This window comes from Leptodactylus fuscus, chromosome 4, assembly GCF_031893055.1.
Source record: "Leptodactylus fuscus isolate aLepFus1 chromosome 4, aLepFus1.hap2, whole genome shotgun sequence".
In the NCBI taxonomy this organism is placed as follows: Eukaryota; Metazoa; Chordata; class Amphibia; order Anura; family Leptodactylidae; genus Leptodactylus; species Leptodactylus fuscus.
In genome coordinates, this window is record NC_134268.1 from 40,699,940 (window position 1) to 40,717,330 (window position 17,391).

The following is a 17,391-nucleotide window of genomic DNA, read 5'->3' on the forward strand; positions in this document are numbered from 1 at the left end:
ATTTTTTTACCCTCATTTCTAAAGGTGGGATTACTTTTTTAGGTTTTTAGATTCAATTCTTAAAGCTAAAATCAGGGCTTCAAAAACTGCATCTGAAAACTTGAACGTGTGAACGGACCCTTAGTGATTGACGTGTGATTAATTGTATTTTTCATTAACATGCAGGTCCGTATAATTTAGTGAATACTTACCGTAGATGTTTCTGCCTATTGTATGGGACTTAATAAATGTCAAGTATCAACAAACATTTACATCATAAATCACATAACCTAATGAGGATGTATAGTGACATTGTTATCATATTGTTTTAGATTTTTATTCAGCGGTGTTTGCTGTTCATTGGCTGTAGAAAAAAAGGTAAAAGTTCATTGATGGTTAATGTGACTGATTTGCTTAATAATACTTTTCTGCAATGTGTGGGTGGCGTTCGCTATCTCACCCACTTTGCAGGTACTGTACAAAGCTGCGTTTTTGTCTGTGGCATTTTCGCAATGTGCGGCCCGGCCTAATAGAAGTCTGTTAATGGTAAGGCTGGTCTTACACGACCGTAGTGGATTTTGTGGTCCGCAATTTGCGGATCTGCAACACAAATTTCCCTCTAAAAACTCATTCCGTAGACGTCCGTGCCCAACCAGGGTGCATCCGCAACGTTCTGTGTGTATCAGTATTATGCGGATCCACAAAAAACAAAACACACCACAAAACACACATGTTGGCATTCACAATTGCGGATATACACTGATGTATGTTCAGTGTATATTCCCGTAACTGCACGCGCCCATAGACTTGTATGGGACAGTTCGTGCCATAAAAAAACGGCCATTACGGACATGCGGTATACTGTCCAGACCACGGTTATAGCACGCCACACAACGGACAAAATCTACGGTGGTGTAAGAGGCCACATAGAAAACAGTGGGTCCGCAATTTAAAACCCACAATTGCGGACCATTTGCGGTCTTAAACTACAGTCGTGTAAGACCAGCATAAGCCTGGGAGTCTTCAGTAGGCTCCTGTCTGTTATGCTAATGGATCACCATCTACAGGTCTCATTCTGGGGGATGGAAATCCACACCAAAATACCATAGCATGTACAACTAGAAGCTGTCGACAGCCAAATCAGCTGATCTTTGCTGGGTCCGGGTCTCAGACCCCTCCTCTCTGATATGACCAATCCTATGGATAGGTCATCAGTATCCACTAGGCCTGAGTCTCATATAACCCTTAAATAATAAAATACATTGAATTGGGGTGCCCTATAAATGCATTTAGTTTAACATAGTAATATTCACCAAAACCAAATAATAGATTATGTTAGGTATTAAAAATTAGACATTACATGATTTAGATTGAAAAAAGACGGATTTAAATTTTTCGTTTGGTTTGGATTGGATGCAATAACCTTTATTTTAATACAGAAGATGATGATGCAACTTCAAGTCACGGTTCCCCTACAAAGACAAGGAATAGCATGGAGGAATTACATGTATGTGTTTCCCTTTATATTCTGGCTTCAGCATATTGCAGACTCATCTTCATGAATTCATTTGTCTTTATTACCATTTATTACCAAGAGATTTAAAGATAAAATATTTTTGTACTTGAGTCCCCCATTAACAATTCTTTAGCATCTTTTTGGATTGTGCTGTACCCAACAACATCACTATATTCCAGCAGCCCCATGTATTACCCAATAATTACATAGTAGATGAGGTTGGATGAAGACATCAGTCCATCAAGTCCAACCTAGAACCCTACAAGCCCCTACAGTGTTGATCCAGGGGAAGGCAAAACAAACCCATGACGCTTATGCCAATTGCCCCATTTCAGGGGAAAAAACTCCTTCCTGAATCCAATCTGGCAGTCAGTATAAAAACACTGGATCAACAAGTCTTTAAAATCTAGAGTCCATAACCCGTAATATTGTTCTCTTCAAGAAAGGCATCCAATTTTCCTAAAATAAATGGAATTACAAATATACTAAATTGTTGTTTCAAACACAGGTCGATGTGGAAGATCGAGAATGTCCGATCTGCTGCGAGCAATTCCCATATTCAAAGGTTATTCTTTTTCTATTATTGAATGCAATGGGATTACACAATGACAGTAACTACTATTCATAACATCCCAGGTGGACTGTCACACAGAATTATGGAGTCCATGGTACAATAATGGGATTTATGATATTGCTGTACCACAAAACACAATGTACACCTAGGTCTTATGAGTACATGACTGTATAGAGAAACAGTATATTCAATTTTATGGAGTTCTGCATGAATCCAACAGAGAAGAATGTGGTGTGCTCCGTTAGATGCCATATTATGCTGATATTTTCCCAAGCATTGGGATCCCATACGTTTTTGTATTGACATGGTCTTGGTCTGAATAGGCAGCAAAGTTAAAATTAATTTATCAAGCCCGGTGTCTTTATACCAGAAACCGGCCCTGGACCATACCTCCCCCCCCCAAGCCCCACCTCTGACAAATCCATTTCACCTAAAAGTGACATGTGAGTGAAAAACATAAAAAACAAACCTCACAATTTCTGGTACAAAATCAACTTTGTCCCAAAAATTGTGACTTTTTTACACCAGAAATTGATGTAAAACCAGTAATAAATCCCCCCCTCATTTCTTTTAGGTTATATTAAGTTTTACTCATAGTACAAACTGGTATATACAACTATAAAACAAACCAATATGTCATAGAATAGAAAAATAATACAGTAATATGCAATATATCTCGTGGTCAACATCTTCTTATCTTTCAGTTTGTGAACATGACACACTGTAAGTGTTCCTTCTGTGAAATGTGCTTTATTCACCATTTCTCCGCGGTGATCAAAGAGAAAAGTATCATCCATGTTGTGTGCCCAATCTGCAAAAAACCTGATCTGGAGAAGGAAGGCAACTCCGAGGAATCCAGAGAGTTTTTTAATTTGCTGGACACACAGGTATCACATTCTAGTATGCATTAAAAGAAGAGGAGATGTATGTTTGTTATAGTAACAGAAATGTATAGATTTAGTAAAAGGAAAGCTTTATCTTTGCTATATATGGCCCTGGTTCATACAAGCTTAAAGGGGTTGTCCACTTTCAGATTAATATTGAGAGACAAATGTAATTGATTGTATAATAAAACGTTGTACAATTTTCCAATATACTTTCTGCATCAATTCCTCATAGTTCTCTAGATCTCTGATTGCTGTCACTCATTCTGCTTATTTCTAGTGGCTAAAAGTCTGACCATGGTCATGTGATGGACACACAAGTGCACGGCTCATTATAGTCATAGCACAGTAATCGGACATCTGCCTGGTAATGAGCGGTGCACCTGTGTGTACATCCAGTGGGGCGTAACCAGGAACCGCAGGGCCCCGTGGCAAACTTTTGATATGCCCCCCCACCACCACATTCCTACGCTCTCTGTTATGCCCCATAGTGACCCCTGCACACAGTATTATGTCCCATAGCGGTCCTACACACAGTATTATGTCCCATAGTTGCCCCTGCACATACTATTATGCCCCATAGTGGCCCCTGCACTTAATATTACGCGCCATAGTGGACACCCATGAACAATCATTATACTCTGGGGTCTTTTCAGACCCCACAGTATATTAATCAGAGACCGAAGGGGATACCAACATAAAAAACCATTTGTTCTTCATCTGTCATTTCTTTACATGCGTATTGTAAGTTAATGTTGTATTTCCATATGTCCTGCTCTTTTAGATCCATCACTATCTTGACTCAGCAACACATGAGTTGTTTCAGCGTAAATTGAGAGACAAAGCACTAATGGAGATGCCCAATTTCAGCTGGTGCAGTCATGTAAGTGACAACTTGTATTCTACATGCCCAAAAATGTGATGGATATTATACCAGATATGATCATTTTATATTTACTAGTATACCTCTGTATTTAATCATAGTTATTTCTTGGAGGGATAATATGATAGTTCACCAAAGCACCATATAGGGGTACATAGAGTGCCTATGGCCATAGAGACTCATAGATCTGCTGCATAGGGTCTGAGCACCTGGATTTTGTCGTGTAGATGAGTTCTTATATCCTAAAATCATTTGGTAGTGTGTTGGAGGAGGAATTGTGGCGGCATCACACCCGCATTTTCCTTCGGGAATGCTTGTTTTATGGGAGGAAAGCCATCGCCTTGCGTTGGATGGCCCCTCGATCCCCATCCATTCCCCAATGGCGAAAACTGGTTAACGCGGTTCTCCCGTTTAATCAGATTATATATAAAGGGAGAGGCTGTCCCCAGAAGTTTTATAAAGTTTGGGGAGCTTGGTGTGACTCCCTCATAACCCAATATTCTGCCCCTTCAATGCGTTCGGCTATTGATGCCTTCACTCCGTAAGGGGTGGCCCGTGCTGGTTAGGTTCACGGCCCACTCTGTCGTGATAATGCTTCCTTTTCTCGGTATAATATGTAATGTTCTGCTCTGAACTGCACGGGTGGTGGTGGTGGGGGGGGGTTAGGGATGGGAGGAAATGATGATGTGACTTATCTTTGTTCGTTTGTGATTTTTCTTTGTTTTATTTGTGCTTCCATTCTATTCTCTTCAAATGTATTATTTGCTCTGTTATGCACTCTTCAATAAAACAAGTTTAAAAAAAATCATTTGGTAGTATTAGGAAAGCTCAGCCTTTTGCATGTCCCTAAACCTGGCCAGTGAAGGTACCCTATATTTCTATACACTTGTGCTTTTTGTTGGTGGTTTATTGTTATATCTTATTATTCCTATGTGAGGAATTACATATATACATATCTTATTGTGTTATGATGTGTATGGTAATTTGTATGGTAATTATAATCCACAAGCCAGGATAAGAATGGTCAGCTAAGTCCCAGGATGTGAATCGTATACAGACAGACTTTTGTGTGTGGCTGGTGATCTAGATGGTTTGACTCCATTTGTGAGAAGGCATCCAAGCCAAAACTGATATCTGACAAAGGAAAATTATGATATCCCAGTCACAGATGGGAGGTTTCAGGAAATAGTCAGGGGTCCATAAAAAGTGATGAGGTACATGAATTCAGGGTCATATGTTGGAGCTGCAGGTCCCGTTCACATCTGCCCACCTGATTTCTGCTGTGCTTCAAACCTTACAGACAGGTCTGTTTTGTTTGATATTGTTTGCACGTATATGTCTTTTTTATTGTTATATTGATTTTTGTTGTTAAGCACTGTACTTTTTTTGCGTATATTAAATCTAAAATTTAATAAGGTTGTCCTTGGCTCTGTGTCTCCACAATTCCAAATAGAGGAACTATCACATAGACTAGTTGTTGCCTTTTTTGGTTGCTATTTGTTTGGGTATATTGGTGTGTTGCCTACCATAAAGTGGTGGGTCGTGGCAGCTAAATGTGTGGCTATGTGACTGTAGGAGGTCACTTCACTCCTGTGTAGCTTAGTGTGATAGATAAGTTAGATAGGAGTGTGAAAGTGGAGTTCCCCTTTTTAAGGTCATATCCAGGGTCAAACGTGTGCTGTGAGCAAGGTGTACCCGACAGAATTGGTATATAACGAATCAAATATATGTTGTATGAGAACCGGTTTATGACACTCTAGTACAGTTTTCATTTTCTATAACACATATTTCATCACTAATGGTCTTATTATTATTATTCTTTGTTTTGTGTTTAGTGTCCATTTGGCATTTTGCATGAAAGAGACACTTTAGAAATGGAGTGTCCAAGCTGTAATAAGAGCACTTGCTTCAACTGCAAAGAACAAGTAAGTGCACAACCTATGGTGCATCGGCATTGTATAACACACATTTATTACACAGTGGCACATACAGATTGCAATCACTTACATCAGTCCTTTACATTATCCCAGTATCCTGTATAGGAACCACACGAAGGATTCATTGGCTTTCCTTACAAACAAATAGAGAACATTTAGAATTCATGAGGCTGTTGCATTGGGTAGATTCAGAAGCAACACTGTCACCCAGGGCCGCCATCAGGAATTTTGGGGCCCCATACAGCCTAAGTGTCTGCCCCCCCCCCCCCCGCCGCCATTTTAAAACTACTTTAATTTGCGACATACCCATTCTGTATTACATTTCCCTTTATTTAGCAGCATTACAAGGCTTAATCAGATTCTATTTGCAGGTATAATCTGCTACGTTTGACCGCGTCTATAGAGAGCCAACATCATTTATAAGAGCCCTCTTAATAAATCCTCAGGGCTTATTCACATAGCGTTTTTGGCCTCCCTTGCCGGAATACGTTGGTAACCAGTCAGAATCAGCTGTCAACTTATCCCTGCACGAAGAACTGGCCATTAAAAAAAAGGGGGGCCTGCAGTTCTCCATGCAGGGATAAGTGGGGAGCTGATTGTGACTGGTTACCAACGTATCCCGGCAAGGGAGGCCAAAAACGCAATGTGAACACTCCTTTATATTGAAAGTCCCACCCCCAAACAGGCTGCTATGCTAGTAACATAGCAGCCTACATCATTATTAATACAAAGCACACAGACCTTTGGAGCTATTGTGTGCTTTGTAGTTCTCCAGCTAAAAACTTATATATTATTGCCCCAGACGTTCCCTCTCCACAGTGCCGCACACCTGATGTCCCAACAATCCCCCCCCCCTCCACCTTCTAACATCTTTCCACTGCCCCCTGTACCCATACCTCCCAACTTTTGAAGAACCAAAAGAGGGACAAAATGTGCGGCGCGCTTTGTGCGCCGCGGCAAATTTAGCCCCACCCACTGTTATACCACAGTATAATCCTCCTACAGTCACCCGTACATTATATGTCCCCCATCTATCTCTCCCCCAGCTTCATATACACCCTTCATCTGCCCCCAGTTTCATGTCTCCCACCCAATCTCTGCCCCCAGATTCATGTCCGCCCATCTATTTCTGCCACCAGTTTCATGTCCCCCCCTCCATCTCTGCCCCCAGTTTCATGTCCCCTCCATCTATGTCCTGTTTCATGTCCCCCATCTCTACCCCCAGATTCATGCCCTCCATCTCTGCCCCCAGATTCATGTCCCCTCCATCTCTGCTCCCATTTTCATGTCCCTCCATCTCTGCCCCCATTGTCATGCCGTCCTCTCCATCTCTGCCCCCATATTCATGTCCCCTCCATCTCTGCCCCCATTGTCATGCCGTCCTCTCCATCTCTGCCCCCATTGTCATGCCGTCCTCTCCATCTCTGCCCCCATATTCATGTCCCCTCCATCTCTGCCCCCATATTCATGTCCCTCCATCTCTGCCCCCATATTCATGTCCCTCCATCTCTGCCCCCATTGTCATGCCGTCCTCTCCATCTCTGCCCCCATATTCATGTCCCCTCCATCTCTGCCCCCATTGTCATGCCGTCCTCTCCATCTCTGCATCCATTGTCATGCCGTCCTCTCCATCTCTGCCCCCATATTCATGTCCCCTCCATCTCTGCCCCCATATTCATGTCCCTCCATCTCTGCCCCCATTGTCATGCCGTCCTCTCCATCTCTGCCCCCATATTCATGTCCCTCCATCTCTGCCCCCATTGTCATGCCGTCCTCTCTCTGCCCCCAGTTTCACGTTCCACATTACACTGACTGACTTACCTTCTCCTTCGTTCCCTCGCAGCTCTCTGCGCGCCTGTCTCTCACTGGCGCACAGTTATAGACGCGATGTGACGTCATCACATCGCGTCTACAAGCCAGTAGCGGAGGCGGCGAAGCGAGGAGCTGACACAGGTCAGCTCCTCGCTTCAGCCGCATATGTGACAGCGAGAGAGGCGCACAGCGGCGAAGCAAGGAGCTGACCTGTGTCAGCTCCTCGCTTCGCCGCCGGCTACTGGCTTGTAGACGCGATGGCTGAAGCGAGGAGCTGACCTGTGTCAGCTCCTCGCTTCGCTGCTACCGCCGGCTACTGGCTTTTAGACGCGATGTGATCACATCGCGTCTACAAGCCAGTAGCAGCGGCGGCAGCGAAGCGAGGAGCTGACACAGGTCAGCTCCTCGCTTCAGCCGCATATGTGTCAGCGAGAGAGGCACGCAGCGGTGAAGCGAGGAGCTGACACAGCTCCTTGCTTCAGCCGCGTATGTCTTCAACTCAGATCTGCGTCCTCTGGATGCAGATCTGAGTTGAAATAGGACATACACAATGACTGCTACGGGCGCCAGGGGGCCGGCACACGGTGGTGGGCCAAAACCGGGCCCCCCCCTTTTTTCAATTTGGCCGGGCCCCTGACGCCAGTACCAGTAGTACTGCCCTATCGGCGGCCCTGCTGTCACCTTACCACACCACAGTCCGAATGATTTAGCCCCATGTACTAGAAATGTATACTCGCCACCCCGAGGCTGCTCATTTTGAGGGGAGGATATTGGTCTACCTATTAATGTCTTTTGGATTTCTTAAATACAGTGGACCCTAAGGCTTAGATCACACGGGGGTGTACGGGCGGATTTTGGCCATATTCTGTAGCGGAACTCCAGTCTGGTGTAGGCCCAAATGAATGGGCCTAGACCGGAGCGTGCTGCAGCGAGGTGGACGCCGCAGCTGAATCAGCTGCAGATTCTGCCTGAAGAAAGGGCAGCTCGCTTCTTCAGCAACATGTCGCTAGCGGTAAAAAGTACGCTAGCTGTCTCCATAGACCACCATTGTGAGGGGGCGGATTATGACGTGGATTCTGCGCCATAATCCGCCCCTTCTGTGCCCGTGTGAACAGGCCCTAAACGTCAAATGGTTTCACTTACAATATTCACAACTTACTGTATAACACAACAATAGCAACATACTGTCCCAGTCTTATTGCTTAGACCCATATGTTCAAACCTCTCTTTAAGTATAATGTGATGTAATATTTAAATGTTTACTTTTTACTGTTTCACAGTGGGAAGACATGCATGAAATATTGAGTTGTGAAGAGTTCAAGAGGGTGAAGATGCAATGTCAAGAAGAGAAACTGTATGATTATCTTGCCAAGAATGGAATTGGTAGGGATTGATTTTACTGTTTGTTTTCTGGAAAGACCAAGAAGAAAAAATTATATATATATATATATATATATATATATATATATATATTTGTTGGGAAAGTAGCTCGGTAGCAACAATGGTGTGGACCCAACCAGTCACAGATAGGGACACATGCTACAACAAACTGGTTTATTTAGAGAAGAGTGTCAGGCACAAAATTAGCAAAATAAAATACAGCCTTATCTTCAGGCAAAAGAATGTGAAACAAAACCCTGCTCGTCTAAGCAACTAACTAAACAATAAATACTAACTATATGTGTGGCTTACTACCAGCCACACAAATCATCCAAAACAACAATGTAACATACAAAGCTCTCAGTGTCAGGGTAGAACAAGACACTTCCTCTCCTCCCAGGATCTGCCCTGAAGTGCAGGCTCAGCAGGCTTTATGGCCCAGTAACAAGCCCAGGACCCTGGAGCTGAGGCCTACACAAGATCCGCACTGGACCACACATAGGTCAGAAATCTGAAAGAGATATATGGGGACTCCAGCACTCTGCCTGTCACCTTCTCACTATATATACAGTATCAGCATGAAATCCAAAAGGCTTCTGCCTGCGCTGGAATCAGTTGGAAGGCTATACTTTTTCTTATACGCAGCTCTTCCATGCATGAAGTTTCAGATAATGTCATAGGGATGGTATTTTTTGTGTCAATCAGGTTTTTGTCCTCTTATCATACCCAAGAACTCTGCACTATTTTTGTCTCCGTACAGAATGTCCATCCTGCAAATATCGGTTTGACTTATGGAAAGGCGGATGCTTGCACTTTAAGTGCACACAGTGTCAGCATGACTTCTGTGGAGGATGCAGAAAAGCATTTTTTCAAGGATCTGTAAGAACAATATTTAACTAGCTCTGAATTCTCAAAAGCTCTTAAAGAGGTTTCCAAAACCTCAAGTGTTTTGGATATTAATGACCTGTTCACTGGATTGATCATCAGTATCTGATCACTGGAGGTCCACTAAATGCATCTAACATATACTTGCCAACGTCAGAAAATGGACATTAGATAGATTCTGAAAGGGAAATCACACTTTTGGCCTGATGCCTGGGATGTCTGATTTGCAGCATTTGAATTCCAAATAATATGACCCCACTCAACCCTCCCCAAAATTTATCCCGATACCATAAACAAATATAGATCCCCCCCCCCAACATTTTCTAAACAAAAACCCTCCAGCGAATACTGACCAAGCAACCCTAACTAGAAACCCCAGAACAGACTAAAACGTTAAAGGGGTTGTCCAGGATAACCACTTTTTTAATATGAGGCCAGTGAATGTGAAAAAAACAAAAATATAAAAAGCCCAAACTTACCAGTCCCTGGTGCTATGCTGTTTCCCAGAGCAGTCCAGTCCTGCTGCTTTGGCGTTTTATTCCGGAAGTCCCGGCCACACAGTGAGGTCCCAGATCCCTTTCCTGAGGCCGTTGATTGGCTTCAGCGATCACATGTGGTGAGGATTTCCTCTGCAAGAAAACACCATAGCAGCAGGACTGGTCCGTGCTGGGAGACACCAGAGCACAGGGACAGGTGAGTAGAGGGTTTTTTTTTCACCTTCCCAACTCTCATATTAAAAAAGGGGTTATCCCAGACAACCCCTTAATATAGACCTCAGACTACCTCAAACTACTCAAAACTCCAGACCAGACCAGGAATACAGCCCCCATTCAGGACTAGACTTAATACAGACTCCAGACCAGGCTTCAGATAGAGCAATAGGCTTGATACAAACATCCTACAAGTCTGCAGGTCCTTTGCAGAATTAGGTGTCTCTATAGTTACACATTACAAACAAGATCTACATGCAACCTGTCTCTTCTGTTAGAACATATATTAGAATGTCAGTGGACCCAGAGAGGTCAGCGGGACTTGGAACAAGCAATGCATTTCATGGAAACCAATTATGTTCTGTCCTGTTACTCCTAGGAATGTGGCTTCTCTGAGGACTGTCATGGGAAGGGCTTGCACGCTCATCACACTCGTGATTGTTTCTATCACTTAAGAGACTGGGAAGTAGACAGACTGCAGAAGCTTCTTCAGGTAAACCATCTTGACACAGAGATATGTGAGAGGTCTTGAAAAGTAAAGTGTAAAACAGTTATCATGTAATACTTACAGCACAATGGAATACAATACAGTGATACCAAAAAAGAGCCGCCAGGACTAAATGAACGTAAGTGTGCAAGTCTTATTTCATTTATATAAGTCACAAAAACAGGAATTTGCAATATTGACTGGTCTACACAATAACATTCAGCAGCTCACATAGAAGAGAATCTAGATGTATGATCTATTGTGTGGATAAGCCTTGAATGTTTTTGGTCAGAACATGCTCCTTGGGAACTTGACATTTTTTATATACAAATTATATATAGCATTATAACATGTGAAAACCCTTGTAGCGCTCAAGGGTCCTGGTCCTTTTTGCTTCCGAAGGAAAAAAGTACTATATCTTATTAAAGAAATATGTTTAATTTCCACTTATCAGGCCGCTCTCCTCCTCATTTACTGCAGTCAGACTGTTATCTTTAATAGCATGATACATATCCATCTCCAGCCTCACATACAGAAGTCTATGGAGAGGAGCTAGTTTATTGATTCATTGCCTTGTTCTGTGCTGGGATAGAGCTTTATCTTGAAAGATATATGAGGGTGAATTAAAAATTATCCACACTCTGGCTGTAGAATTTATATTACTTTCAGAAAAGACAACAACATCATTTTTTTTTAACATAACCTCCTGATTTTCAATACACTTTGTTGAGCTGTAACACGTATATATACTTCTATACTTCTAATACGCAGTATTAACATGGCTTATCAACTAGATAGAATGAAGTAATCCTAAAATAAATTCAGTCTTTCTTTCTAGGTTCCTCTATAGTATGGATACCTACAGTTAAGGCGCACATGGATAAAGCAGAAAAAAAAGATGAGACAACCTCCAATGAGTACGTTATGCCACTTTACACTTCTGCTGTGTACATTAGATACAGATTTTATTTTTTACATTTCCTTTTATATAGTTCATGGCAAAAATAGTTGAAGATGCAGAAATAAACTAAAACCAGAAGTGGAACCTACAGAAAAAATATAAGCAAATGATGATCCCACTCCTAGCTCCCCCCCCCCCAAACAGAATACCGAATGCAACTGCAAGCAGTGAGCCAGTGAAAGCACACGGACCCCATAGGCTATAATGGGGTCCGTAGGCTTACCACCAGATTTCCAAAAGGATCATGCGGACAGGAAAGTACTTCACAATCTACTTTCCTGTCCGCATGATTCGTGCGTGCAGCGTGCAGCAAGCACACGACCCTATTGTAGTCTATGGGGTCCGTGTGCTTTCACTGCACACCACTTGCAGTTGCGTTCGGTATTCCGTTCGGGGATCCCCATGCGGACTCCCCGAACGGAATACCGAACGAAGATGTGAACGAAGGGTATGATGTTATGAATTCCTCTGGTGCTTAAAGCCTAGGTATCCAAACAGAGTTTGACTGTGCGATTATCCGATATACGGACTGGATTTTCTGGACTGTATTGAGCTGTGTAGGAGCCCTAAATAAAAACTTTCGATCACAGTGCGAATACATTATTCACGCCAGTACAGGTCAGCACTTCAGTATAAGTCTTCTGCATGATCCTGGGGCTGGTTCTGAGTGAAATAGACACATTTGCTGTACTTTCTGTGAGCAGTGCATGGCTGCTATTCTTCACCCACCAGCTCAGGGAAAACCTCAAACTACTGGCAGAACCTGGGGAAAAAATTATGAAATCTAAAGGCCAGAAGTAGTCTTACACACATGGCAGTGTATAATGAAAAGTCATTTGACGGAAACCTATATGCATTAAAAAGGGGGGTACTATTCCGTTATCGGGCCAGCAGCAGCGCATTTCAGCACCAGCTTTCGGGACAGCAGTTCAGTTCAGCAGCGGGAATTACAATGACATCCGAGGACTGCTGGCCCGATGCTTGTGCCCAGTAGCCAGTACATCAATGACCCCCCCTCCATCTCCTCCTCCTTCCAGTGCTGCCCCCCAGCTCTCCTTACATCTACCCCGTACCCTCTCCCCGCCACATGACTAAGCCGATGCTGGCCCGATGATAGAGGCCGTGCTTGTGTGTAGTAGGCAGTACATCGATCGATGCCCTCATCCTCCTCTTCCTTCCAGTGCTGCCCCCCAGCTCTTCTTACATCTGCCCCGTACCCTCTCCCTGTAATAGGCCTCACCGTAAATCTTGAGCAATGAATGCTACTAGATAGCCGCCGGACGCTGCAGAAAGTTTGTCCCTCCGGCTCGCTGTAGCTCACCGTTCCTATAGTCGGCGTGTTTCTTGTCAGGGCCTGGATTGAGCCCCGGTGTCTTTCCTTTCGGTCTCGGTACTAGCGCTGAGGTGAGGCCTAGTCGTGTGGCGGGGAGAGGGTACGGGGAAGATGTAAGGAGAGCTGGGGGGCAGCACTGGCAGGAGGAGAAGGATGGGGGAGGGGGGTCATCGATGTACTGGTTACTGGGCACAAGCATCGGGCCAGCAGTCCTCGGATGTCATTGTAATTCCCGCTGCTGAACTGCTGTCCCGAAAGCTGCTGCTGAACTGCGCTGCTGCTGGCCCGATAACGGAATAGTACCAAAAGGGGTTACCTGGGAAAAAACGTGGACTGTAATGGGGTCTGTGTAGTTCAGGGGTAGGGAACCTTCGGCTCTCCAGCTGCTGTGAAACTACAACTCCCAGCATGCTCCATTCACGTCCATGGGAGTTCCAAGAACAGTAGAACATGTAGGCATGCTGGGAGTTGTAGTTTTGCAACAGCTGGAGAGCCGTACGTTCCCTACCCCTGGTGTAGTTTCCGCATGTGGAGAAAAAAAGAAAAATGTGGAGAGAAAACAAACTTACCATTAGGATGTCTGTGTACAACTCTCTGATTCTCTCTCATTTAGCTCAAATTTCTTCTCCATAGATTTCTATGGCCTATAGTGTCTCTTCACTAATATTGGATAGGAGCAGTGATTTTAGCAAATAAGGATGAATGTAGCTTCTGCTGGATGGTACCCAACCTATGTAAACCTATGCTTTTAAGTGGTTTTTGACATTACAATATTAATAGCTTATCAGCAAGGTTTCCCAGAAGTTGGATCCCTACTGATCAGGTATTGATGGCTAATCTCAAAGACTTACTATCAATAGTCCTTGAAAAACTCCTTTTAAAATTTCTAGTTCATGAACATACAGTAAACTCTTCATTTTGTTACAGTACAGAAGACAAGGAATATTTTGTCAAACTAATAAATGCCAATAACCTGGATCCAGTTGATCTATATACAGAAACAGAGATGAAAGTAGAGTTGCAGCGATGGAAGTTAACCATTCCAGAAAACTGTGGCGGGGATAGATCGGAAGCCTATCTACAGAAACTACAAATGGTAAGAGATCAGGGCAAAACAGAAGCCAACCCGAAATCTGGTATCAAAATAGGCAAATAACAGTTCCAATTTTATAGTTTAGAGTAATAAAAAAATAAATATATATATACTTTTCAAAAAAAATAAAGGGAACACTTAAGCAACACAATGTAACTCCAAACAATACTGATTGACAATCAATTTCACATGCTGCTGTGCAAATAGAATAGACAACAGATGGAAATTATTGGCAATTATCGAGACACACTCAATAAAGGAAGGTTCTGCAGGTGGGGACCACAGACCACGTCTCAGTACCAATGCTTTCTGGATGATGTTTTGGTCACTTTTGAATGTTGGTTGTGCTTTCACACTTGTGGTAGCATGAGACGGACTCTACAACCCACACAGTTGGCTCAGGTAGTGCAGCTCATCCAAGATGCCACCTCAATGCGAGCTGTGGCAAGAAGGTTTGCTGTGTTTGTCAGCATAGTGTTCAAAGGCTGGAGGCGCTACCAGGAGACAGGCTAGTACACCAGGAGACGTGGAGGGGGCCGCACAGCCCTCCATGTGCTCACCAAAGGTAGCCTGACTGCCATTAGGTACCGAGATGAGATCTCAGACCCCTTGTGAGACCATATGCTGGTGCGGTTGGCCCTGGGTTCCTCCTAATGCAGGACAATGCCAGACCTCATGTGGCTGGAGTGTGTCAGCAGTTCCTGCAAGATGAAGGCATTGAAGCTATGGACTGGCCCGCCCGTTCTCCAAACCTGAATCCAATTGGGTACATCTGGGACATCATGTCTCGCTCCATCCACCAACGTCACGTTGCACCACAAACTGTTCAGGAGTTGGCAGATGCTTTAGTCCAGGTCTGTGGGGAGATCCACAATCTCATCAGGAGCATGCCCACGCGTTATAGGGAGGTCATACAGGCACGTGGAGGCCACACACACGACTGAGCCTCATTTACACATGTTTAATGACACTATATCAATGTTGGATCAGCCTGTAGTGTTTTTTTTTCCACTTCAATTTTTTTTTTTTTTTTTGGGGGGGGGAGACTCCAAATCCAGGCCTCTATTGGTTAATAAAGTTGATTTCCATTGACGATTTGTGTGTGATTCTGTTGTCATCACATTCAACTTTGTAAAGAACAAAGTATTCAATGTGAATATTTAATTCATTCAGATCTAGGATGTGTTATTTGAGTGTTCCCTTTATTTTTTGAGCAGTGTACATATGTGGTTAATACATTGTATTCCTTATGTATGATGTGGTGTTACATATTGCATGAAAATACAGATGTATGTATTTGCTACTGTAAACAGACAACAAGCTTGTCAGACACATTCCTATTTGCTTAGCTAACTTTCCACCACCGGGAGAGTTTAATTTACAAAAATTATTTTATTATATTTTACTACACATAGTGATACCAAATGAAGTGTACTGTGGTTATCCTTGGTTTTGTCCAATTGGAGCCACACAAACAAGACACTAAGGCCGGGGGCCCCACGGGTCGGAAGGGATGTGGGAAAAATCGTGTTGTTTTACAGTAATTGCAAAGTGGATGGGATTCATGCGAATCCCATGCCCACTTTGCAGTAAAAACCACAGTGGGGATACGCTGCGATTTCCAAAATCGGTGCGGTTTTGGCAATTGCAGCATGTCAATTATATCTGCAGAAATGCCGGCGGCTTCCCCATAGATATAATGGTAACAGAAAGTCCGTGGAGGAAAACTTTGTGAACTTTCTGTTTAAAGCGCTGCGGGAAGAACCCTGCTGCAAATGGTCCTGTGGGGCCTCACGTAGCCTTAGACAGGCAAATCTAAGTTAATCCTTGTATTCAATGAAGTCATAAATCTACCTTTGAGCTTTCAACACTGAAATATGGATAACCCTGTACCACGTACAAAACAAACACACTCACCTGTCCCCAGTGCTCCGGTGTCTCCAACTGCTGTCTGATTGTGCTGCTCCCACGGTCTCGATTTCCGGTGGCCCAGAACCGCAGTGAGTGACATCAGAGCACCAGGGACAATGTATGTTTTTTTTTTCCCCACCTTCGGTCGATAGAGCTCCATTGTTGTCCACTGTTTTCATTGCCCTTTTGTCTGCAGATGTGAACTAAGTGTTTTTTTTTCTTTTTCAGAAAATAAGGCAAGAAATTCCCCTCCTGGTGAAATAAAATATCTTGTCTTCCTATTAATCTGGATCTACAATGAGCCTCCGTGGCTGTGAGTCGGCTTTTCTATAACGCAAACCTACTTACGTACAGAATGAGCACAGAGTATTGGTATCTTGGAGGGCTTGAACGATATGAAAATTTACAAGACAGTTGAAATTACTAAACTGTATAGCGTCTCAGCGACAAATTAACACACAGAGTAACGGGTCTGCTAAAAACTATGGAAGGCTCAGGGGGAATCGCTACATATGTGATATTTATCTAACAGCCTTTCACTTTTACCCTGAGCTAGTCTATCCTTGCACTCAGACTTTATTTATTTGTATTTTACAACTAGTATTTAAGGTGGTGTGCACACAACCGTGGGTGAGCCGCCATCTGTGAATTAACAGCAGCCTGTGCTTTCGTGGCCCCATTTATTATGACCAGCAAGCACGGACAGAAATGGGAGTTTTGCAGCACGGACTGTCAGCCTACATACAGATCCGTGGAAATTACAGTAGTATGCATGGGCCCATATAAATGAATGGGTCAGTATGCTATCCGGGAAAAACGGTGGTATTGGCCCTTACGCTGGGTTCACACCAGCGCTTGATTTCCGTTTTCAGGTTTCGGTCTTCTGCAGACAGGAAACGGAAACCTGTCAGACCGTGAGCACCAGTGGGCGTTGTGTGCTCTCCGCGGCGAAACGTTTTTGTTTTTTTTAACTGGACACAAAGTCCGGTATGTTCCACTTTATGTCCAGTTAAAAAAGAAAAAAAAACAAAAGAAAAAAAACCAAA

The 17,391-nt window shown here is 43.5% G+C and overlaps 1 protein-coding gene across 1 annotated transcript; it reads left to right on the forward strand.

Annotated features, from left to right (window-relative positions):
• Positions 1-1,417: 1,417 nt before the first annotated feature.
• On the forward strand, positions 1,418-16,677 carry LOC142200188 (E3 ubiquitin-protein ligase RNF31-like). The gene is made up of 12 exons (XM_075270355.1): positions 1,418-1,486; positions 2,004-2,060; positions 2,774-2,956; positions 3,738-3,836; positions 5,672-5,761; positions 8,866-8,968; positions 9,726-9,844; positions 10,940-11,053; positions 11,132-11,186; positions 11,886-11,964; positions 14,269-14,437; positions 16,574-16,677. Exons 1-12 carry the CDS (start codon positions 1,472-1,474, stop codon positions 16,607-16,609), a joined length of 1,119 nt encoding a protein of 372 aa, XP_075126456.1. The 5' UTR covers positions 1,418-1,471; the 3' UTR covers positions 16,610-16,677.
• The last annotated feature ends 714 nt before the right edge of the window (positions 16,678-17,391 follow it).